The 27,133-nt window shown below is 35.4% G+C and overlaps 1 protein-coding gene across 4 annotated transcripts in view; it reads right to left on the reverse strand.

The window, feature by feature from the left end:
• LRBA (LPS responsive beige-like anchor protein) overlaps window positions 1-27,133 on the reverse strand; it is a 736,878-nt gene that overhangs the window by 451,525 nt on the left and 258,220 nt on the right. For all 4 annotated transcript variants that reach the window (XM_082463287.1, XM_082463288.1, XM_082463286.1 and 1 more), the window contains exon 36: window positions 8,586-8,694. In XM_082463287.1, the coding sequence (XP_082319413.1) occupies window positions 8,586-8,694 (109 nt within the window). The remainder of the gene's footprint in view (window positions 1-8,585; window positions 8,695-27,133) is intronic.

The raw sequence follows: 27,133 nt of genomic DNA on the forward strand, positions 1-27,133 counted from the left end.
AAACGTCCATCGACACATGAATGGATAAAGAAGATGTGGCACATATACACAATGGAATATTACTCAGCCATAAAAAGGAACGAAATTGAGTTATTTGTAATGAGGTGGATGGACTTAGATTCTGTCATACAGAGTGAAGTAAGTCAGAAAGAGAAAAACAAATACCGTATGCTAACGCATATATAGGGAATCTATAAAAACGGTACTCATGAACCTAGCGGCAGGGCAGGAATAAAGACACAGACATAGAGAAGGTACTTGAGGACACAGAGCAGGGAGGGAACGCTGGGACGAAGTGAGGGAGTAGCACTGACATATATACACTTCCAAATGTAAAATGAATAGCTAGTGGGAAGCTGCTGCGTAACACAGGGAGATCAGCTCGATGCTTTGTGATGACCCAGAGGGGTGGGATAGGGAGGGTGGGAGGGAGGCTCTAGAGGGAGGGGATATGGGGATATATGTATACATATAGCTGATTCACTTTGTTGTACAGCAGAAACTAACACAACATTGTAAAGCAATTATACTCCAATAAAGATGTAAAAAAAAAAAAAGTTAGTTGGTTCTAACTTTGTATCAGACTACTTGACTTGGGTTTGAATCCTAGCTTCACCATATATTAGCTATAAGACCTAGAACACATCATTTAACCTCTCTGTGCTTCACGTTTCCTTACCTATAAAACCAAGATAGTGATAATAACAATATTTACATCAAAGAATTGATATAAAGAATTTTTTTTGCTTGTTAACAGCCTACATAAATAAGTGCTGTCATAGAAGTGTTCACTAATATTAAAAAATGCAAAAGTGGGACTTCCCTGGTGCACAGTGGTTAAGAATCCGCCTGCCAATGCAGGGGATACGGGTTCAATCCCTGGTCCGGGAAGATCCCACATGCCGCGGAGCAATTAATCCCATGCGCCACAACTACTGAGCCTGCGCTCTAGAGCCCGTGAGCCACAACTACTGAAGCCTGCGTGCCTAGATCCCAATTCTGCAACAAGAGAAGCCACTGCAATGAGAAGCCCGCACACCACAACAAAGAGTAGCCACCGCTCGCCGCAACTAGAGAAAGCCCATGTGCAGCAACGAAGACCCAATGCAGCCAAAAATAAATAAAATATATTAAAAAAATGCAAAAGTACTTAAATGGCAAAAAAAATTCCCTACTTTACTGAAAAATATTTTGTTTGCTAATATGAAAAAATATTTGAAATCCTTCAACTAAAAGAAAAACATATAGATTGCTATATTAATAATTAATCAAGTGCTTTCATGCCCTTTTATTTCATAAAAAAGACTGTTTTTATTACTTCAACTAAGCTGACTGGCCACCTACTTTACCATTCCATTGAAGCTAATAAGAATTGAGTTCTACTGTATAATAGATGAAATTCAAAGCAACGTCAGACAAAAGGGCATTGAGACATTCTTAATGAAATGGACTTTAACTTACACAGATTCCTAAAAATAAAGCTATTAAATGATAATCTTGATCACATGTTTTACAGATATAACACATCAGTTTAAATAAACTAAACTTTGATAGACAACTTTTTAACAAAAGATTGTCATGAATTGTGTACACCCACACATACACTACACTTACAAGACAGGGTACAATGTTTTGCACAACATAGTTTTTTAATAAACATTCTGTTTACAGCTGTAAGATTAAATAATAAAGTTAAGATGTGCACCCAATCAATGATGTCATGACATTCAAGGAACATCTACATAAATCAAAAGCAGAAGATGTCAAGGATATCCCACTCCAGTGATAATCATGTAATGAACTAAAGAGATGTGCATTTCAGATCTACACTGTCATCAATCCCTTGATAATAAATGAAACAAGTCATCTACTTTACAACCACAAATGGTATATTAAATACATGACAACATCTCTTTTTTGTAGGAGGAAGTAACTAGCAGTAGCTAAAGTTCAAATGTATTATTTAAGAATGCACAACATGAATTCAAGGCTGAATATAGATAACCTTTAGAATATAAGCTGTCTAGGAAAAAATATGTTTCATCTTGTAGAGTATTATTTAAGATTTAAGACCAATGTAGTTAGAAATATACTAAACATGAACATGCCTCAATCAATTGGGGTTCTGTGGTATAAATAAAGGGAATTCTATTTCTATGAAAATAAAAGACTAGAAAATATTAAAAATATGTTTGCTCTCTTAAAATTGACTCTCATGTGAAACAGTCAAACACATTTCCTCCACTAAAAATTCAAGTAACAATAAAATTGGTTCGTAAATATTTGTTTTTATTTAGATATTTTATAATCATGCTTTAGAATACTAGTATAAATACTATAAATCTCATGGCAAGATTATAAACATTAAAATGAAAAACTGTAGTCAAAAGCATAAAATTAAATTAGCTTAGAATACAGCTGTTGTATGTGCCAGGATTAAATCCTATTCACACATTCTATGGAAATCTAATAAAATGTGAAACAAATACACAGATTAGTGATTAAGAGATAAACTGCCTAGATCTGGATTCCAGTTCTAATTCTGGGTCATTTCCTCTTTATGCTGTTTTCTCATTTATAAAATGAGAGATAATAACAGTACTACTTCAGAGGTTTATTGTAAGAATTAAATTAGTTAAAACTTACAAAGCACCCATGACAGTTCCTGACCCAACATAAGGACTCATGAAATATAAGCTACAATTGTCACTATTATCCCTCATCTAAATTGCAAATGTATGTACCATTTGGGTCAGATCAATTTAATTTCTTGTATTGCACAGTGTCTTAGAAGTATTTTTCCTCTTTTCAATTCCACATGTTTTCTCCTTCCTCAATCTCTCACATTCATTCACATAAGAACACATATATCACCAGCACCATGATCACTAAAACTTAAAAGAATGAACTGCAATCTCAACCCAGAGTTACAAAGGAACTTCTCCATAACCAATTAGAAAGGACACTAAGGAATAGGTTCCAGGTTAGGATATTAGGCTGAAATGGCAATTTTAAAAGTTTTTTCTTCCTTCAAATCCTAAAAAAATTAGCAAAAACAAAAATATTGAACAACCAAAAAAACCGAACAAAAATAACCAAAATAAAAGAAACATAACATAAACTACCAAACATTAAAAAATTTGTTACCTTGGGGAAATTAAAACATACTGGAATTAGAACTAAGGTTGCAGTAAGCTCAGTTCCTAACCATGTCCCCGAAGCAATGTTGGTAAACTAACAACATTCTAATAATTTTTCTTAATGCCTTCATATATGGAGAGACACAAACCGAGTAGCTATTGTTATCTCTTGTTTCCTCTTATTGAAGATGCTAGAAAAACCTACAGTGCAAAAACTGGTGAAACAAGGAAGTGAAAAATAGGGCTGACTTCCCAGGGCAGAAGTAGACTCCAGAGTACTCTCTGAAATGACGGATAATGATTCACAGCCTAAGCACATTTTTCCCTGATGAGAATTGTCCATAGTTTCTAATAAGATGGAATGAACTTGGTAGAAAATATTTAACGAAATCTTGTAAGAGAAAGCAAGACTTAGGTGTGCTACGAAGGCCTCCTCACCTATGTCGAAGATCTCTCTCCCTCTCTTCATGATAGGCAAACAAAACTGGGCAAAAATCAAATTTCAAACATCAAAGTGTAGCTCAGTAACAGAAAAAATTAGCTTTATAGACAGTGAGAAGGGAAGGAGTCACTAAGATATTCTGTCTGTCTAAGCCAAACCATAGTTATGTAAACATAAATTGCCAATCAATTAATAAATAAAAAACAAATAAAATATTTAAATAAACCTGGAAGATTCTATACAAAAGACAAAGAATATATAACAAAAAATGAAAGGAAATTCCTCATGATTATTTTCTTCTAAAAAACAGCATAAAAATATAACTCAAAAAAAAAAAAACAAAAAAAATAAAAGTCAAAATAAGAGAAAAAGGTAGAGAGGCTGAAGATCTAAATAAACAAAATGAAGAACAAAACAATCATTATAGGCAAACCACTAACAGAGAAAATAAAACATTAAAAACTTACTCATGGCTGGAGATCAAAGAAAGTAAAGCAATTAAGAAATAACTAATAGATATGAAAGACAGACATATCTAACATAGATTTATGCATCACTAAGTAAAGAAAAAGAAAATAAAATGCAAAAGACAGTTCACATTTTAATTTATAGAAATTACTAAGAACTGAAGGAAAAATCTGAATTTGCAGATTATAACAAAAAAACTATGCTCCAGGAACTTTTGATAAATAATGCTCAATACTAAGTCATATTCCTGTTAAGAAATCAACTCCATGGACAAACAGATCTCAGACAGAAAACAAGCAAATCATCAACTAAGGGAAAATATCAGGCTGGCCTCAAACATCTCTGAAAGCAACATTCAAAGCCAAAATACAATGAAGCAATGTCTATAAAGTTCTAAAGGAATGCAAGGGTTAGCCAAGAATATTCAGTCCATCAGGATGTCATTCAGATATAATGACAGCTGGCAAATATTCTTAAACATGAAAGAATTTTAAATTTACAGCACACATGAACCCTTTGTTAGGGGGAGGGGAGGAGATGAAACCTAGCCAATTAAGAATTGAGTCAATATTCACACAGTGGAATACTATAGGAATAAGAGGGAACAATCTAATAGCAAAACATAATAACATAAAACTCAATGCTGAGTGAAAAAATGATGGCACAAAAGAATATATATTGTATTATTACATTTATATAAAATACAAATTCATTTATAGTGTTGGAAGACAGGATAGTAGTGGTCCTTAAAAGGTTATAGACTAGAAGGGGGCTCTAAATTGCTGGTAATATTTTATTTCTTAATCTGAGGACTGATTACCCAGGTGTGGTCAGTTTGTGAAAATTCATTGAACTGCACACTACTGATATGTGCACATTTCTATATGTATATTTTTTTCAGTCAAATTTAAACAGAGCATAATAAATGGTAAAATAAATGTTTCTCCTACTTTTCTTTCTGGGGGAAAAAAAAAGAATTGAGTCCAAAGAAAGAACCTGGGGGAAATTAAGAAATTATTATGACTAATAAAAGAGGGGGTGGGGTAATGAATTCACTTAAATATATTACAAACACTCAAGTAACTATCAGAATTGTGGTTAAAATAAATGAGTGTTACATATTTAGACAATATGAAAAATAAAATATAACTTTAAAAATTAGAAGTTGAAGAGAAAAAAATGAAAAAGAATTATGAGAGGACTAATATCTTCAACTTTCATAGCAGGTTGTGGATTAAAGTATACAATTTAAAAAACAAAGATATGAATAAAGCTCTTATTAAAAAAAAATCAAGCCATCAACCTCTGCATTTTTTGATAATTTACTAACATCCTGTTCATTGAGAAAATGATGGTTCTTTTGTTAAAGAAACATTTCCTTGTTTTTCAATTGTTGTTTTTATTTTCTTAAATTTACATACAACACTGCAATAAGCAGGTTTACATATCTATGCTTATATACTATTACTTTTTTCTTAAAGATATATTCACAGAATAGGGTTATTGAGTAAATGGGTGTGTGTATATATGCCTATATAATTATTATTAAAATACATATGAACATATTGCCTTCCCATACACAAAAATGTACATTTCCACTAAAAATATGAGAATACCATTGGCCATCTCATCTCCCCTATCTCCTTCAACAGTACTAGCTATCACTCTTTCTTTCTCTCAACCTGAGAACAGAGAAGTTATATCATGATTTCTCTAATTTACATTTCCCTAAATATTTGTGTAAATATTCAATCATTTGAGTACCATTCAAATGTTACTGGTAACTTATATTCTTCTGTGAAATCCCTATTCCTGTCCTCTGAATATTTGCCTGTTGGGTCAACTTTTCACTTATTTCATGAGAATTATTAATATAGTAAACATACTAATTTATCAGTCTTTCCATGTTCCATTATGTCTTTCCATGTTGTTGATGGTATGTTTCCTCAGCTTAATATTATATGTAGTAACAGACGTTTACTTTTTATACTTTCTAAGTGGCCTGTCTTAGTTTAAAAATTCTCCCATATGCCTCAGTGCCACTTTTATAGTTTTCCAAATCTGTTTCTAAAATACTTACTATGTCATCTTTCATCCTATATCCTTACTCCAACTGGAAGATTTTTTAATATATATTGTCTTCATAGTATTGTTTAAATTAGTATTATTTATCTGGGAAATCAAGTACATCCTCAATATTCTTCTTTCATAAATCTTAGGGCTACACTAATGCACTTCTTTTCCCACATTAACTGGATATTTGCATATCCAAATATATTTTGTGGAAGATTTTGATATTTAGATATTTTTAAAGGTATATTTAAATTTCAAATACTCCACTGTTATTCTAATGGAACGATATGCTTATGTTACTGTATTGAATTTACATATTAATTTGAGAAAAACTGACATCTTTTGGGGCAGTAATATTTTCTCTTTTTGACTATAAAGAACTTTATGAAGACATTTGGAAAAATATGAATAAAGTCTATATTTAAATAATAGCATTGTACCAGTGTTAATTTTCTGATTTGATAACTGTACAAGGTTAAAACAGAGAATGGGCACAGGAAATTCTCACTGAAGTAATTAGGGGTAAAAGGGTATCATGGCTTCAACTTACTCTCAAATTCAGAAAAACAAAGAAAAAGAGGAGAGAAGCAAATGTGTTAAACTTTTAACAATTACAGAATCTAGGAGAATGTTGAAGAGTAGTTCTTGTACTACTCATAACTCTCCTATAAGTCTCAAATTATTTCAAAATAAAAGAAGGATTCTATGTCTCTGTTGCTGTCTCTCTCTCTTACATACACAGAGCAAGATACACTACCCAGCATGGAATGATTCTCCCGCAGGTTATATTTTGCATTGTATTAATGAGATTTCATACTTTTGTTACAAATAGTGTCTGTACATTTCTTAGAGAATTCAACCCAAAATAGTACTTTTGTCCTAAATGTATACATTTCTGATTTCCATTCTTAGCTGGCTACTGCTTGCTACTCAAAAGATAATCTATTAATTTGTCTGCATACTTATCTTATATCCAATAATCTTACTAAAGTCCCTATTAATTCTGGTAGAACAATGTTCAAGAATCTCTTAGATTTTCCTAGATCATAGCATGAGCAATCTGAAAGTAATATTACATCTCCTTTATCTACCAATTATATTAACAATATCTTGCACTTGCAAAAACATTAAAAAATTTTGTTAATGTTAATAGAAGATATCAATCACTCTTTTCTCCTGATTTTAATAGAAACGGCTTTAAACATTTTAAATAATATTTAGTAAATAGTCATTATCATATTTAGATTGTTTTCTGATATACATTTTCTTTCTCAGTTTCATTAGGGCTGGATACTAAAATTTGTAATATGCTTTTTTCTACATTTATTGATATCTTCACATGATTTTCCTATTTTTAATTTGGTGATATAATTTATTTTATAGGTAGATATCTTAATATCAAATCTTTAGCATCCATAAATAAATTATAAGCAGTCACACTATACAGCTAACCCTTGAAAAACACGGAGGTTAATACACATATAATTTACAGTCGGCCTTCCATGTCCAAGGTTCCTCCACATCTGTAATTTCGACCAACCGCAGACTCTGTGGTACTATAGTATTTACTATCAAAAAATATTGGCTGATAAGTGGACCCCCACAGTTTAAACCTCTGTTGTTCAAGAGCCAATTGTATAGTTCTTTCATTACATTGTTGGATTATGTTGGTTAAAGTTTTAGTTAGAATTTTGTGCCTATATTGTTAACTGAAATTTGTCTTCTACAGTTTTATTTTTCCAGTATCTTTTTTCATACTATGAAGGGTGTATAAAATGAACTGGGAGAGGTTTTCATCATTTTTAATGTACCAGAGAAATATCAGCAACATTTGAATTATCCACTGTTAATATGTTAGAAAGAACCCACATGGTGCTTTTTAATTTTTTTTCCAAATTTTTAACAAATGGTCCTGTCAAATGCTTCTAGTTCACCTTCAGTGTGAATTTTTATAATTTATACAGCTATAACACCATTAATTTCCTCTATGAATTCACGTTTGTTACACATGTTCAGAAGCAACTGCTGAGACAAGCACTGGCCCAGGATGGGTCTTTCACTTGGTCCCCCCGTGAGGATCCAAGAAGAAAGCTGTATTCTCCCTCAGTTCCTCAGCTACCACCTCAAGGTTAAAGAAACTTTATGCCGCTTGTTCAGCTTCTCTCTAGAAACCTAAAGGATCTTATCTACCATAGGGGTTTCATTTCCAGTTAACTAGCTCTGTCTTGCCTAGAGAGGGCAAAAATCCTTCACTATTTTACTTTATTGGAAAACTATCAAAGTCAAGGCTACAGAGTCTTGCACTATCTGCCTAGAATGCCCATGATTCTCTCACAAATTTATTTTTAATTTTTTGATAATACATGTTTGCTACGACCATGCTGCCATTTTACCTACACAGTTTCCCATGACTAACATTTTAAAATGGCACCTTCCTCACACCACTCCTAGGTTTAACCTACCTCAAATTCCGCATGTCTGTGAATATCCTCTGCTCGCTGCCTGCTCAGGATAAATTCAGCTTCATTTGCTACTCTTACTAGGTGATCCTTCATGGTTTGGCTAAGCAACCTATAAAGAGATAAACATTGTCAAATAAATATATGTATATACACGACATATATGATTATTCATTGCTCAAAAGTGGTGTATTTTATTACTTGGGAGAGGGAAGAACATTTACTCTCCTTTTCTGACATCATACCAAATGAAGGACCGTTATTTTACACTAAATAATTGAAGAACATAACAGCAAAAAGTTATCCTTCTGGCAACAGCAGATTCGCTTTTATCAAACTAACTATCCAAGAAAAGCAACTGAAAATGCTAGATTAAATTTATCTTTTAATCTTTTTTAAGGTATTGGAGAGTTTCCAAGGTAGCCAAGATTTAAACAGCCAGGATCCTAGAGAAGATGTTCAGCATGACCTTTCCCATTGACACATTTGCTATTCACAGGTGGGAACAGAGAAGCTAAACAGAGCTGTTATAAGTCTTATAGAGCTGGGACAAAAATTGAATTTTATAACCTGTCAAGGTAGAGGAATCCTAGTAATTTACCGAGGCTTACAAAAGGAGTCCAAGTATACCCCAGGAAACAAACAACAGTTCTCAAAAACATGAAAACAGACCCTCAAACAACATTATGGGATTTGCACGTAGATTAACTAGCAGCCAAATAACTAAACAAAATTTTCACAATCTCATATGGTGAGAAGAAAAAAAAAAAACATAAAGAACAGTGCTGTAGACTCATTGTAAAACCCTGGGCTTTAAGAAAACCTAGAAGGGCTACGAGATAGGAGTAGGCAAACTTTAAATAAGGCAAACTCTCACAAAGATTTTAAAAATTCCACCTTTGAATCAGCTCAGACTTAAATTAACATAATTGGCACCTAATTTAACTGTTAATCAAAAATCAAAAGGAAATCCTCTCTACAGGAAGATATCATCATCTAGAGACTGCTAAATACAATTTCCTGCATTATTAAATACAATGTCCATTCAATCACAAATGAACGTGACATATACATGCTACTATATAATAAAATAAATAACTAATAAGTACCTACTGTATAGCACAGGGAACTCTACTCAATACTCTGTAATGACCTATATGGGAAAAGAATCTAAAAAAGATTGGATATATGTATATGTATAACTGATTCACTTTGCTGTAGAGCAGGAACTAACACAACACTGTAAATCAACTATATTCCAATAAAATATTTTTTTAAAAATCACCAGTGAACAGGTAAAATAAGAGAACACCAAGTGAATGAAAACCAAACAGAAGCCAACGCATGGAAAATCAAGATAGTAAAGTTTTGATAGCCTCATCCATCAAAGGGCAGACAGCAGAGGCAAGAAGAACTACAATCCTACAGCCTGTGGAACGAAAACCACAATCACAGAAAGACGGACAAAATGAAAAGGGAGAGGACCATGTCCAGATGAAGGAACAAGATAAAACCCCAGAAAAACAACTAAATGAAGTGGAGATAGGCAACCTTCCAGAAAAAGAATTCAGAATGATAGTGAAGATGATCCAGGACCTCGGAAAAAGAATGGAGGCAAAGATCGAGAAGATGCAAGTAATGTTTAACAAAGACCTAGAAGAATTAAAGAACAAACAAACAGAGATGAACAATACAATAAACGAAATGAAAAATATACTAGAAGGAATCAATAGCAGAATCACTGAGGCAGAAGAATGGATAAGTGACCTGGAAGACAGAATGCTGGAAATCACTGCTGTGGAACAGAATAAAGAAAAAAGAATGAAAAGAAATGAAGACAGCCTAAGAGACCTCTGGGACAACATTAAATGCACCAACATTCATATTTTAGGGTCCCGGAATGAGAAGAGAGAGAGAAAGGACCCGAGAAAATATATGAAGAGATTATAGTCGAAAACTTCCCTAACATGGGAAAGGAAATAGCCACCCAAGTCCAGGAAGTGCAGAGAGTCCCAGGCAGGATAAACCCAAGGAGAAACATGCCGAGACACACAGTAATCAAATTGGCAAAAATTAAAGACAAAGAAAAATTATTGAAAGCAACAAGGGAAAAACGACAAATAACATACAAGGGAACTCCCATAAGGTTAACAGCTGATTTCTCAGCAGAAACTCTACAAGCCAGAAGGGAGTGGCACGATATATTTAAAGTGATGAAAGGGAAGAACCTACAAGCAAGAATACTCTACTCAGCAAGGATCTCATTCAGATTTGATGGAGAAATCAAAAGCTTTACAGACAAGCAAAAGCTAAGAGAATTCAGCACCACCAAACCATCTCTACAACAAATGTTAAAGGAACTTCTCTAAGTGGGAAACACAAGAGAAAAAAAGGACCTACAAAAACAAACCCAAAACAATTAAGAAAATGGTAACAGGAACATACATATAATTACCTTAAATGTGAATGAATTAAATGCTCCAACCAAAAGGCACAGGCTCACTGAATGGATACAAAAACAAGACTCACCTGTATGCTGTCTACAAGAGACACACTTCAGACCTAGAGACACATACAGACTGATAGTGAGGGGATAGAGAAAGATATTCCATGCTAATGGAAATCAAAAGAAAGCTGGACTACCAATATTCATATCAGATAAAATAGACTTTAAGATAAAGAATGTTACAAGAGACAAGGAAGGACACCAAATAATGATCAAGGGATCAATCCAAGAAGAAGATATAACAATTATAAATATATATGCACCGAACAGAGGAGCACCTCAATACATAAGGCAACTGCTAACAGCTATAAAAGAGGAAATCAACAGTAACATAATAATACTGGGGGACTTTAACACCTCACTAACACCAATGGACAGATGATCCAAACAGAAAATAAGGAAACACAAGCTTTAAATGACACAATAGACCAGATAGTTTTAATTGATATTTATAGGACATTCCACCCAAAAACAGCAGATTATATTTTCTTCTCAAGTGCACACGGAACATTCTGCAGGATAGATCACATCTTGGGTCACAAATCAAGCTTTGGTAAATTTAAGAAAATTAAAATCGTATCAAGCATCTTTTCTGACCACAACGCTAGGAGACTAGAAATAAATTACAGGGAAAAAACCATAAAAAAACACAAACACATGGAGGCTAAACAAAACGCTACTAAATAACCAAGAGATCACTGAAGAAATCAAACAGGAAATCAAAAAATACCTAGAACCGAATGACAATGAGAATACAATGACCCAAAACCTATGTGATGCAACAAAAGCAGTTCTAAGAGGGAAGTTTATAGCAATACAATCTTACCTCAAGAAACAACACAAATCTCAGATAAACAATCTAACCTTACAGCTAAAGGAACTAGAGAAAGAAAAACAAACCAAACCCAAAGTTAGTAGAATGAAAGAAATCATGAAGATCAGAGCAGAGATAAATGAAATAGAAACAAACAAAAAAAAAAAACAACAGCAAAGATCAATAAAACTAAAAGCCAGTTCTTTGAGAAGATAAACAAAATTGATAAACCTTTAGCCAGATTCATCAAGAAAAAGAGTGGAGGACTCAAGTCAATAAAATTAGAAATGAAAAAAGAGAAGTTACAACAGACACCGTAGAAATACAAAGCATCATAAGAGACTATTACAAGCAACTATATACCAATAAAATGGACAACCTGGAAGAAATGGACAAATTCTTAGAAAGGTATAACACTGAACCAAGAAGAAATAGAAAATATGAACAGACCAATCACAAGTAATGAAATTGAAACTGTGATTAAAAATCTTCCAACAAAGATAGTAAAGTTTCATAGTGAAACCAAGCAGGACCCTGTGGTGCTCCTGGGTACGGAAGCCTTCCTGTGTCCCCTGTTCCTTGTTTGTAGGGAACAGACTCCAGCCTCCATGGCCTTCCCTGAGTTCCAAAGGGGAGATTCAAGCAGTTGCTAATCAGGTAAGAGAGAGGATGCAGAGATACAAGAGAGGAGCTGCCGAAAAACAATAATGCAGCTTTGAGGCAGGGTCCTGGTTCTGCCTCAAGGGATATACAGAACAATATCTTTTGTGCTCGTTATAGAACTAAAACCCCCAACAAATGGAAGATGTGGGCATTCTTCATTCCAGAGAAGAGCACCAGTGGACAGATTAAAGGAACCAGAGAAGCTCATCAAGAAATTACTAGAGACCAGATTAAAGGGGCTTGTGCACACCCTGATCTTATCAGTGACCCTGCCGTTGAACAACTGCTATAAAAACTCCTCACCAAATCCTCCCAGGTTGGGACACACAGTTTTTGAGGGCAGGAGCCCACTGTGTGCCCCTTTGCCTGGCAAAGTAATAAAGCTATTCTTTTCTACTTCACCCAAAACTCTGTCTCTGAGATTTGATTTGGTTCCAGTGCACAGAGGCCAAGTTTTCAGCATCATAATGAATCCCAATCCCAATCTTAGCAGGTCTTTCTGTGTAATTTGGCAACTTTATTCTAAAAGTTATAGGAAAATGTAAAGAACAAAGAATATCTGAGACACTCTTGAAGAAGGGAAAAGAGGAGGAGTAATAATCATAATCCTAATAGAGGACTTACACTATCAAATATTAGAATTTATTATAAAGATACAGCAATTAAGACAATGTGGTACTGGGGCAAAGACAGATGAACAGACCAATGAAACAGAAAAGAATGTGCAGAAACAAATATATATATATTTAATATATAAATAATTATATAAATGTTATATATAAATATTTAATATGGAAATATATTTTTATATAAATATTTAATATACAAATATATATATTATATTTTACACCAGATTCCATATTTACTGCAATAAGAGGAAGATGGAGTATTTCAAGAACTGGTCCTGCATCAATCAACTGATGTTCATATGGACAAAATTAACCTTGACTACTATCTCAAACCGTACAAACAGATCAATTCTAAATGGATCACAGACACGACCTAAACACTTCTAGAAGAAGATTACATAAGAGAGTATCTTCATGACTTAGGTTAAAATAAAGATTTCTTCAACAAAATATAAAGTACACATACCATAAAGAAGAAAATTGATTAAATTAACGATTTATGCTTATGAAAGCCAACATTAAGAGAATTAAAAGGCAAACTTTAGTACGGGAGATTTGGAATACTTATAGTCAACAAGGAAATTATATCTGAAATACATAAGAAAATCTTAGAAATAAAGAAAAGGCAATAATCACAATAAATAAAAACGACCAAATACACAAATAAGCACTTCACAAAAGATTTCCAAATGGCAAATAAGTTCATGAAAAGGTGTTGAGGTGTTCAGGATTACTAATCATCAGATACAAATTAAAACCATAAAAAGAATTATGGTGGCGCCTTGGTGGCGCAGTGGTTGAGAATCTGCCTGCCAATGCAGGGGACATGGGTTCGAGCCCCGGTCTGGGAAGATCCCACATGCCGCGGAGCAACTAGACCCGTGAGCCACAACTACTGAGCCTGCGCATCTGGAGCCTGTGCTCTGCAACAAGAGAGGCCGCGATAGTGAGAGGCCCACGCACCGCAATGAAGAGTGGCCCCCACTCGCCGCAACTAGAGAAAGCCCTCGCACAGAAAGGAAGACCCAACACAGCAAAAAATAAATAATAAATAAATAATAAATTAAAAAAAAAAAAAAAGCTGGAACAGAAAAAGTTAAAAAAAAAAAACCATAAAAAATATACGACACCCCACCAGAAACACTATATTTAAAAAAAAAAAAGACTCTAGTATCAAAATTTGGCAAGGATATGAAACTACAGGGACTCTCACAATCACAAAATATACTTAACAGAATGTTTACAGCAACTTTATTTATAACAGCCAAACACTAGCAACTACCCAAATGCCCATTAAGAATAAAATGAATTTTCTAAATGGTGGAATATTCATACAATAAAACACTAAAAAGAAACAAGTACTGTTATGCACAACAAAGTTAATTTCACTAACAGGGTTAAGCAAAGGCACACCAAAAAATATATACCATATGAATCATCTTGTATAAAAAAATATTTTTTGGGGCCTCCCTGGTGGCGCAGTGGTGGAATCCGCCTGCCAATGCAGGGGACACGGGTTTGAGCCCTGGTCCAGGGGGATCCCACATGCCGCGGAGCAGCTAAGCCCATGCACCACAACTACAGAGCCTGCGCGCCACAACTACTGAAGGCCGCACACCTAGAGCCCATGCTCCACAACAAGAGAAGCCACTGCAATGAGAAGCTGGCGCACCCCAACGAAGAGTATCCCCTACTTGCCGCAACTAGAGAAAGCCCGTGCGCCTATAGCCCATGCTCTTTAACAAGAGAAGCCACCACAGTGAGAAGCCCGCACACCGCAACAAAGAGTAGCCCCAGCTCGCTGCAACTAGAGAAAGCCTGTGCGTAGCAACGAAGACCCAATGCAGCCAAAAATAAATGCTAATAAAATAAATATTTTTAAATATCTTCTCTATAAAAAAATGTTTTTTAAACTAATTTATGGTAATAGAAGTCAAGAGTTTAACAGACGATTAACTTTGGTGATACTACAGACCTCTCCATATGATGATTCATACTGAATGCTAGTAATGATCATACACTTTTAAACATTGCAAAAAAATACCCTGAATATATAAATGATTGACCCATTCTTGGTAAATGCTTCCATAATACCATTCACCTACCATAAATACCAACAGAATGATCATTTTATCAAAATGGCAGTCTTCTGGAATATGTTATATAAAAGTCTTCTTAACTCCCTTCTTTAAAGGAACTGGAGAGATAGAATGGGCAGGGCTACGATTATGTTCTTTATGTCAATAGCAAGAGCAGCTAAACTGCAATTAGATAATGCCCACCTATAAAAGTTAGACCCAACAGTCATCAACAATGGCATGTCTACAGACATTCCATGGGGTTCTTGCATCTCTCTGTAGCAACTTTTTAAAAATAAATAAATAAATAAATTTATTTCTTTATTCATTTATGGCTGCACTGGGTCTTCGTTGCTGCACACAGGCTTTCTCTAGTTGCAGCGAGCTGGGGCTACTCTTTGTTGCGGTGTGCGGGCTTCTCATTGCAGTGCTTTCTCTTGCTGTGGAGCACAGGTCTAGGTGCGCAGGCTTCAGTAGTTGTGGTGCGTGGGCTCAGCAGTTGTGGCTCGCGGGCTCTAGAGCGCAGGCTCAGTAGTTGTGGTGCACGGCCTTAGTTGCTCCGCGGCATGTGGGATCTTCCCGGACCAGGGCTCAAACCCATGTCCCCTGCATTGGCAGGTGTATTCTTAACCACTGTGCCACCAGGGAAGTCCCTGTAGCAACATTTTTCTCAAAAATATAAATTAACACAGATGTAGAAAACAAACTTATGGTTACCAAGGGGAGGGGGGAGGGATTAATGGGGAGATTGGGATTGATATATACACACTACTATATATAAAATAGATACCTAAAAAGAACTTACTGTGTAGCAGAGTATTGAGCAGTATCTCTACTCAATACCCTGTAATGACCTACATGGGTAAAGAATCTAAAAAAGAGTGGATATATGTATATGTATAACTGATTCACTTTGCTGTACACTTGAAACTAACACAACATTGTAAATCAACTACTGTATATTTCAATAAATATTAATTTTAAAAATATGTATATATTAAGTATGCATAGACTTTGATACAAAGCAATCCTAGTAACTTGCCATATGAATATGTTCTCACAAGTGCAGAAAGATGTGTGTGTGTACAAGGAAGTTCCCTATAACACTTAATAAGAGTGAAAAAGAGAAAGAACCAAAATATACAATCATATAATGAGATAGATTCTTCTGAATTAACAACAGAAGTTTGTCCACAATATATTATTAAGTGGAAAAAATTTTTGAAGAATATTATGTACAATATGAGTTTGGGAAAAATATGAAAGGAAATATACCAAATTTCCAGTCATTGAGAATAAGGTCAGAATTACTAGAATTATGGCATGTGAGCCGAATCTGGCCTGCCAACTATTTTTGTTAATAATGTTTTATTGGAACAAAGCCATGCCATGCCATGCCCATCTGTTTAACTATTATCTATGGCTGTTATCACATTATAATACTACATAAAGTTGAGTAGTAGTGACAGAGACCATACGGCCTGCAAAGTCTAAAATACTTACTATCTGGTCCTTTACAAAAAAAAGTGTTCCACCCCCTTCTCTAGAAAGTTAGGCTATATGTCCTCCTCATCATATTTCCCTATTGTTCTAAGTTTTACAACAAGCAATAATTAAAAGAAAGGAAAAGAGAAAATCCCTAAGGAAAATAAAAAGGCTTCCTGCTCTCCTACCACTTTTTCCATATCTCTATTAAGTTCATATACACTACTTATAATTTGATTCCAGGTCTGTCAGACCCTTTCCATTAACCCCAAACTGTCTCCCAGTCACTTTAGAAGTTAATGCAATGTCCTATCTATGATTTTTGGGTAACATCATTAGGGTAAACAGTACACATTCAGGCATTACAGATAAAAACAATCCCTAGTGCAATTTTAAAACCCGCTAATGAATAACTTCCTATGACTCTACAGATAGAGAAAGCAACTGCTTTCATAGTGTAGATGTGAAATATTGGTTTGTGCTTTAGTTACTCTCTAGAGACCAAAAACCACATTGTGAATTTAACATCAATATACTGCCTCACAGCACTCAAATATTAATTGAATTGATTAGTCACTGGCACACCAGCCTCTCAGTCCCCAAACAAGCAACCTCAAAGTTATTCTAGTCCCTCCCTCTTCGCTACCACCTTCCTCCAGGTCCCTAATCAATCAGCAAATACTGCCAATATCTCCTCCGTAATATTTCCAGATTTAATTTATGCTCTCAATTTCACCATGCCCTAAAATATCAACCCTTAACCATTTCATACACAATATAACTGAATAAGTCTTCTGAGTATTTACTCTGATCTATTAACATTTTTGTGCACGATTCCCTCTGCCTTTTGAATCACTGTCAAATATCTATTCAATACCTACTATGCTATAAAGATGCTAAGCACTGGAGATGAACTTTCCTTATATTTTAGTTGGAGAGGAAGAGAATACTCTGAGGTCCTTTCCAGCTTTAAATACGAATAGATGTGCTACGGTGGACACACTCTAAGGTGACCTCCAATGAGTCAAGGTCTTGTATGATCCCATTCCACTGAGTTTAACCTAGGCAGAATCTTGGACTTGGTTCTAGGAAATAGAATATGGCAAAGATGATGGGATAGAAATTCCTTAATTAGGTTACTTTCTATAGCAGAGATGATGGGATAGACACTCCTGTGATATGTTACATTATATAGGCTCTGCCTTGGCTGACAAGAGATTCTCCCACCAGCCTTGAAAAAGTAAGCTGCCATGGCGTGAGAGGGCCATGTGACAAGGGGCTAGGATAGCCTCTAGGAGCTGAGATCAGATCCTAGTGACAGCCAGCAAGAAAATGGAGACGTCTGTCCTAAAGGTGAAAGGAACTGAATTCTGCCAACAACCATGTGAGCTTGTAAGAGGACTCCAACCTCCAGAGAAGAGCACAGCTTGTCTAATACCGTTATTGCAGGCCTGTAAAATCCTCAGCTGAGGGTCCAGCTGAGCTGTGCCCAGATGCCTGACCCAAAGAAATTACAAGATAGAAAATGTATGTTGTTTCAAGCTGCAACGTCTGTGAGAATTTGTTATGTACCTATATATAAGAAATACAAATACAATTAGGACATAACAATACATGTGCTATCATAATTCAGTAGAAGCCAAGATCCCTATGAGCTCCTCAAGATAAAAAAAAAAAAAGCACCAACAGAGAGCTAGAGCATAAAGATGAGCCTTAAATCAAGGGCAAAAGCACAAAGAAGAGGAAATGTCATTGTGGACAACAGCGTGAACAAAGTTATGAAGAGGGGAAAAAATGTGTTATATTTTGAAGAGAACCAAAACACCCCTTCCTGACATTTTTTTTCAAGATGGACACAATGTACAGATATCTAGATAGATAGACAGATCATACTGTCTTGTTTTGTTTTGTTTTGGTGCTTTGCATAAAGGTAACATATGATGTAAAAAAAAAAAAAAAAAAAAACATGCAAAACTTAAACAATGAAGCAACAATGGAAAGGCCCCAACTCCCTTTCCTATCCATTTTTCAGAATAATCCACACAACCATTAACAGTTTATGTTCCTGTCCTTACATTTTTCTAAATTTATAAAAACATACATGGTATCTGTGGTATACATGTGTATATATAGTAAGTATGTATATGTGTATATAAATATTTATGTACACATGTGTAAAGGAGTCATACTATACAAAGCTATTTATTTTACTTACTGGTGCACCATTATCACACAGAGAACTTTTGAGGGTGGAATGTAACATAATTTATGAAACTAGTCCCTTATTCAGAGATCATGCATTCCTTCCTCCTCTACCCTGACTGCTAACATCATTGCTATTTACCTAGTTACTGAAGCTAGAAATATCAGTCATATTTAACTCTTCCTTCCTCATCATCCTTCACTTTCAATAGACCAAGTACTGTCCATTCTACCTATGCAATAACTCTAAAAGCTGTTTCTCTCTGTAACATTTTCCAGTGCTTCAGGCACTCAACATCATGGCTTCAATTTTTACAATAGCCTCCAATCAAATGTCCTTCCATTCATCTCATTATTCTAGTCAATGCCTCATCAGGGTCATTTTTCTGAAATGAAAACCTGATCATCACTGTACACTTTTTTAAAGTTTTAACTACCTTCCCACGATCTCCAGAAATTTTGCTACTCCTTTATACCGTAAGACTGCTTTCTCAAACATTATACCTGTACTTTTATACCGCTTTACATCTGTCCCTACTATTCTCTCAGCCAGGAAACACATCACTTCTTATTCCATCTTGCTTATCTTATTAATCCTTCAAAGCAAAACTCAAGATTTAACTACATAAAACCTTTTCTGATCCTACATATGTTTTCCCTCCACAGAACTAAAAAACAAAAGGTACATATGCCTCTTTTTTGGTACTTATTACACTGTATCATTCTGTTTGACACCATCTCAATTATATATTTAGAAGTCTGTTTTCCATTCCAGATGCACCAACCTTGAGTAAATTATCCTTATTATCTCCAGATACAGAACAGTGCCTGATCACTGCTCAGGGACTAGCAGTGCTTGCGTGGAAAATAAACTCTTTGAAAATAAACTCTTTGAACGTTTGCTTATGCCAGGCAATTCTAGGCTACTATATGCGAGGCATACAAAGATACATAGAACTGTCCACAGGGAGTTTACAATCTAACATAGGCAGTTAGGACTACATGCAAATAGCAAGGTAACTGTTATAAGTACCTTAAGGTTCTTAAAACGTTTTCTTCTCTTATCTTCTTCAATGCGATATAGCACATTCCTGGTTCTTCTCCTTAGTAGCTGCTTCTTCACTGTCTCCTTTCCTACTGTCTCCTTCTTGTACTACCTCTAAATTTTGTAGTTTCCCAGAGCTCAGTTCTGTTCCCTTTCCTCTATCTAAATTATTTCATCCATCCTACAGCCTTCAAATCTCACCTGCATGCTGCTGATTCCTATATCTCTAACCCTACTCTTGGTTCCCTGTACTTTCAACCCACATAGTCAACTGTCGAACTGAAATCTTACTTGTATACCCAATGGGCATTTCAAATTTAACATTTTCAAAACAGAACTCTTGATTTTACCTACCCACTGTCAATAAAAACTCTTCCCCTATCTCTACTTCATTTTTTCCTACTTCAATAAATAGCTCCTAAGTCCCCTTAAGTATAACCCTAGGATTAATTCTTGATTTATCTTTCCCTCACCTCCAAATCCAAATCATGAAGGCAAGTTCTACTGCTTTAACTCTTAAATATATCACATATCACCATTGCTATCACATCAGTCTAAGCCACCTTCACCTCTTGCCTGAAATATTTCAGTAGTATCTTCATTGATATATCTGCTTCCATTCTTGCCCCATACCCTGACCCTATCACAATTCATTCTTTTTTTATTTTTTTATTTTTTTCCCCCTTTTTGGCCACACTGTGTGGCTTGCAGGATTTTAGTTTCCTGACCAGAGATTGAACTTGGGCCCTCGGCAGTGAAAGCATGGAGTCCTAACCACTGAACCGCCAGGGAATTCACCACAATTCATTCATTCTTTTAAAAATATAGCTCATGGTGTACAGAAAAGTGCATAACCACATGCAAAAGAATGATGTTGGACCTTTATCTTAGACCATGTATAAAAATTGACTCAAATGGATTAAAGATCTAAATATAATACCTACAAATATAAAACTCTTAGAAGAAAACATAGGCGAAAAGCTTCATAACCTCTGATTTGGCAATGATTTCTTGGATATGACATCAAGAGCACAGGCAACAAAAGAAAAAAATTAATTAAACTACATCACAATTTAAAACTTCTATGCATCAAAGGACATAATCAACAAAGTAAAAAGGCAATCCACAGCATGGGAGAAAATATTTGTAAATCATATACCTGGTAAGGGGTTAATATCCAAAATATATAAAAAACTCCCACAACTCAACAACAATAAAAAATAAATAACTCAATTCAAAACTAGGCAAACTACTGAATAGTTATTTCTCTAGAGAAGATATAAAATAGTTAATAACACAAGAAAAGAGGCTAAACATCACTAATCATTACAGAAATGCCAAATGAAAACTACAATGAAATACTACCTCACACTCACTAGGATGGTTACTATCCAAAAAAACCCAGAAAATTAATGTTGGCAAGGATATGGAGAAATTGAAACCCTTGTGCACTGTGGGTGGGAATGTAAAATTGTGCAGCCACTAAGGAAAGCAGTATGGCAGTTCTTCATATTTAATTTAAAAAATTAAAATATGATCCGTATCTCATATGAATCATACATGTGTCATATGACCAGCAATTCCACATCCAGGTATACAGCCAAAGAATCCAAAGCAGGGACTAGCAGCATTACTCACAAAAACCAAAAGGTGGAAGCAACTCAGTGTCCATCAATGGGTGAAACGATAAGTAAAATGCGGTATATACATATGATGGAATATTACTCAGCCTTTAAAAGGAATGAAATTCTAATATGTGCTACAACATGCATGAACCCTAAAGATACTATGCTAAGTGAATAAAAGCCAGACACTGAAGGACAAATACTGTATGATTCTACTAATATGAGACGCCTAGAGTAGTCAAATTCATCAAGACAGAAAGTACGACAGTGGTTGCCAGTGGTAGGAAGGAATGGGTATAGAGTTTCAGTATAGTAAGATGAAAAGAGTTCTGGAGATGGATGCTGACAATGGCTGTGCATGTAAAAGTGAAGGTACTTAATGCCACGGAAGTGTACACTTTAAAATGGTTAAAGTGGTTAAGTTTTATATCATGTGTATTTTACCACAGTTAAAAATAAGTAAATTAAAACCTAAAAAATAAACACTTAAATGTCACCATCAAAAAAATGAAACATAAAACCCTAAGTCACATCATGCCACTCCTCTGCTTAAAACTCTGCAACGTATTCTTACCAAAGAAAATTAAAACCGGATTTCTGACCACAGCCTACAAGGACCTATGTGATCAGAAACATGGATACTTTTGACATTTCCAAACCTCACTCTCTCCTTTTTTGCTCCAGCCACTCAGGCCTTTTATTTGTTTCAATAATTCACAAACATCATTCCCTCCTCAAGGCCTTTGTTCTTGATATTTCCTCACCTTAAAAGGTTGTGACCTAGATCTCAAACTGTTTGGCTACTTCTCTTCATTCAAATCAAGTGTCAGTTCTTCACAAATCTCCTCTAGACATGCTACATTGGCTTCCCTGTAAACTCTCCCCTCTTCACTCTCATAACCTTTTCCTGTATTGTTTTCTTGTAAGCATTTATTACTATCTGAATTATCTTATTTGTTCATTCATTTCTTTATTATTTGTCCTCTCCTCTATGTCAGGAGAGTCACAGCTACATCTTCTGTCTCTAGAACAGTGCCTGACACGTAGACTACAATCAATAAATAAGTACTAAATGAATGATGGAAAATGAGTGCCAAAACCACCCGCAATTTATTTTTTGTCCTTTCTTTACATCCAAAGTCTTAATTTCCATAAGATCCAACTGAATCTTCTTTCCCTCTAAGGAATATTCCACAATTCTATAAAGGCCTTTATTTTATGCCAACTTATACCTAATGCTTATTATATACATAGCAGATATTTTACTTGTTTACACAGTATCATAAAAATTCCATTCAATTGCTACCTATATTACTCTATCCTCCGTATCATACCACAAGTGATTAAGGAAGCACATCTTTTACCTATTCTTCTTTTTTAATCAACCATAGTACCTAAGAGGTACTGTTCAGGTAGACTGTACTCCAGCAGTCTGCAACCTTTTTAGCACCAGAGACCGGTTTCGTGGAAGACAATTTTTCCATGGGGAGTGGGGATGGGGGGTGTGATAGTTCAGGCGGTACTACAAGCGATGGATCAGGCAGTAATGCAAGCGATGGAGGGGATGCGAGCGATGGTTCAGGCAGTAATGCTACCAATGGTTCAGGCGGTAACGCAAGCAATGGGGAGCGATGGGAGGCGATGGGCAGTGGCAGATGTAGCTTCGCTCGCCCTTCCGCCACTCACCTCCTGCTGTGTGGCCCAGTTCTTAACAGGCTGCGGGCCAGTTTGGGACCCCTGCTGTATTCAATCATTATTTGATAAATGGATAGTTTGTGACAATGCTTTAAAGATTCTCAAGTATCTAAATGTATCTAGGTAATTTAAAGTAAAACTCTAGAGATTTTAGATTAAACAACTATGTCAGAAATATAAGTTTGAAAAATTTTCACTACATAATACAAAATATTACTGTCTAACCTTATTTATTCAAAAGAATATTTTAAAATTTGATTAGAATGTATATAAAGTATTTAATATTACTTCCAAAGAAAAAAGGAAGCATAAATATTTCTCCTTCATAATTTAAAAAATGATTTTAAAATACAATATTTCAGAAGGCCCTCACTACATGCCTCCCATTTATTTTAAATTGGACACATAAATATGACTTTTCCTTTTATTATGGAAAATATAGAAATGACTTCACGAAATAAGTAATAAGATATCTAAATGAATAAAGAATTGTTGCTTTTCTAAGGGGCCAATATTTTCCATCTATGTGCATATTTTCTCAAATATACAAATTATACAGTATTTAGCAACTGTAATGTTATCTAACAGTTGTGAAAACTATTCTAGCCAACAAAGAATTACAGGTGAGTTAAATTTTTAATTATAATAAGCAGTCTCAAAATAGTAGGCTTACTATTTAGTAGATTAAATCTCTAAATGCAGAGCACAAAATGATTCACATATTTTACTATTAAAAAGAAAAATTATGTATAATTTATACCTACAGCACAAGGAGAAATAAAAAGTGCTTGTGTCAGCCCTAGGAAACAAACAGCCCTATCAAGTGACCAACTAGGAAAGATTCATGCTAGCAGCTCAATAAATAACAGTAATGATGACAACCAGCTCCCATAACTACATTACAGCCCATCGTCCACATCTGATTATACTAGTCTAGACCTTGGGTAAGCACATACACACATTTTCACCAAGAGTTTTCCAATATTATGCTCTGTTTCCTGGGCTTTCTGTGACCCCCGTTAGCAGCAACTGTCAGATTTTCTCTACTAAACGTCTTTACCATTGATGGGAAAGGAAAGTTACCACTTTTCTGCACCCTAACAACTGATAATATGGAAGCAATGTGTCTGAACTGGCAATCTCTCTAACATTGTAATTACTTTCGAATTAACTACAGAGAACTGACAAACCAAATCTGAGAGGAAAAAGTTGTTTCCAAAGTCTTCCTCCAGTATTATCACAACTAATAAAACCTCACTTCTCAGACTATATTTCATTTATCGACATATTCTTTATTCTAACATTGTAGATGTATTACATAACTCTCCGTGTAACTACCTCTTTGCTCACATCACACACACACACACACACACACACACACACACACGATAGCCAATAAATCAGTATCACAAAAATCCTTAAATTGATACCTCTCTGCTCCTTTCTGAGGTAAAGCCCTCAGTAACAACTTTGAGTAAGAGACACAAAGGGTCTAACATCATAGAATACACAAGCCTGAAGTCTGAGAAAGAGCAGACTGATCACTAACTAAAGAGTATTTTTAAATAAACTTTTCAGTATTCTTTAACAGGCTTCATACGTATTTAAAGCCAATCTAGACCTTTCTCAGGTGGTAGTCCAGGTGGTACCTACTTCTGGAAGCTAATAACCTTTATCAGGAGGACTATAATATATCAATACACTTTACTACAACTGGGATGGAAAGAACAAATTATTTCTCCTGAAAATGTAAGAACTCAGTAACTTAATATAAGTTTCAAATTTAACATAAATGTCATAGCCTAATATGAATCTACTTTTCCAAACATATTTTGTACAGAAATCCCTAGTTGAGCATTTCAAAACAATAATTCATGGTAGTAGAGAGGTTAGAAAGGAAGCAGATGGGCTGTTGGCAAGGTGGCATGTTCTAGACGAAACAAGTTCCTAGGACTATGAAATATTTATTCTCAATGTATATAAACTGGGAGAGAAGACAGTCTTACATAAAACAGCAAAAACAAGGGAAACCACTCTGCTTACTCCCCAGTTGGAATCCACTTTAGGATTTCTCTGTCACAAAATACCTACCATCTTCTATTTTCCTGTAACTGCCTTTGTCGCCACTGCTAGTTGCATTTGCATATCATTTCACAGGAAAACACTCTTTTAGATTCCACCTTGACCACCTTATTTAAAACTGCAACATACACAACTGGGAAAGCAGCGGAGGAGGAAAGAAGCTCACACACCACGGCCAGAATCCTGGGCCCAAGGAGGGCCGGAGCAGCACCAGGTAATCCCCTTTACATCTGAAAGAGCCTCAATTCAGTGATCTAAACCACTGTTATTGCAGGGTTAAAACAAAGCCATGTGGCTGACAAAGTCATGGTGTTCTGGCTGGGTGTCACGCCTGAGCCTCTGAGGTGGGAGAGCTGAGTTCAGGACACTGGACCACCAGAGACCTCCTGGCCCCACGTAATATCAACTGGCGAGAGCTCTCCCAGAGATCTTTGTCTCCACGCTAAGACACAGCTCCACTCAACAACCAGTAAGCTCCAGTGCTGGACACCCCAAGCCAAACAACTACCAAGACAGTAACACAACCCCACCCATTAGCAGAGAGGCTGCCTAAAACCATACTAAGTTCACAGACACCCCAAAACACACCACCGGACGTGGTCCTACCCACCAGACAGACAAGATCCAGCATCATCCACCAGAACACAGGCACCAGTCCCCTCTACCAGGAAGCCTACACAACCAACTGAACCAACCTTACCCACTAGGGGCAGACACCAAAAACAACGGGAACTACAAACCTGCAGCCTGTGAAAAGGAGACTCCAAACACAGTAAGTTAAGCAAAATAAGAAGACAGAGAAACACACAGCAGATGAAGGAGCAAAGTAAAAACCCACCAGAACAAGCAAATGAAAAGGAAATAGGCAGTCTACCGGAAAAACAATTCAGAGGAATGATAGTAAAGATGATCCAAAATCTTGGAAATAGAATGGAGAAAATATAAGAAACATTTAAAAAGGACCTAGAAGAACTAAATACCAAACAAACAATGATGAAAAACACAATAAATGAAATTTAAAATTCTCTAGAAGGAATCAATAGCAGAATAACTGAGGCAGAAGAGCGGATAAGTGACCTGGAAGATAAAATAGTGGAAATAACTACCCCACAGCAGAATAAAGAAAAAAGAATGAAAAGAATTGAGAACAGTCTCAGAGACCTCTGGGACAACATTAAACGCACCAACAGTCGAATTACAGTGGTCCCAGAAGAAGAAGAGAAAAAGAACAGGACTGAGAAAATATGTAAAGAGATTACAGCTGAAAACTACCCTAATATGGGAAAGGAAATAGTCAACCAAGTCCAGGAAGTGCAGAAAGTCCCATACAGGATAAATCCAAGGAGAAACACATAAAGACACATATTAATCAAACATTCAAAAATTAAATACAAAGAAAAATTATTAACCTGCCATATAAAAAAATAAATAAAAGAAAATTCAAAAAAAAGAAGAAAAAATATGAAAAGCAGCAAGGGAAAAGCAACAAATAACATACAAGGGAATCCCCATAGGGTTAAGAGCTGACCTTTCAGCAAAAACTCTGCAAGTCAGAAGGGTGTGGCGGGACATATTTAAAGTGATGACAGGGGAAAACCTACAACCAAGATTACTCGACCCAGCAGGGATCTCATACGGATTCGACAGAGAAATTAAAACCTTTAAGACAAGCAAAAGCTAAGAGAATTCAGCACCACCAAACCAGCTATACAACAAATGCTAAAGGA

Source organism: Balaenoptera physalus, assembly GCF_965194825.1.
Source record: "Balaenoptera physalus genome assembly, chromosome: 5".
Taxonomy (NCBI): domain Eukaryota; kingdom Metazoa; phylum Chordata; class Mammalia; order Artiodactyla; family Balaenopteridae; genus Balaenoptera; species Balaenoptera physalus.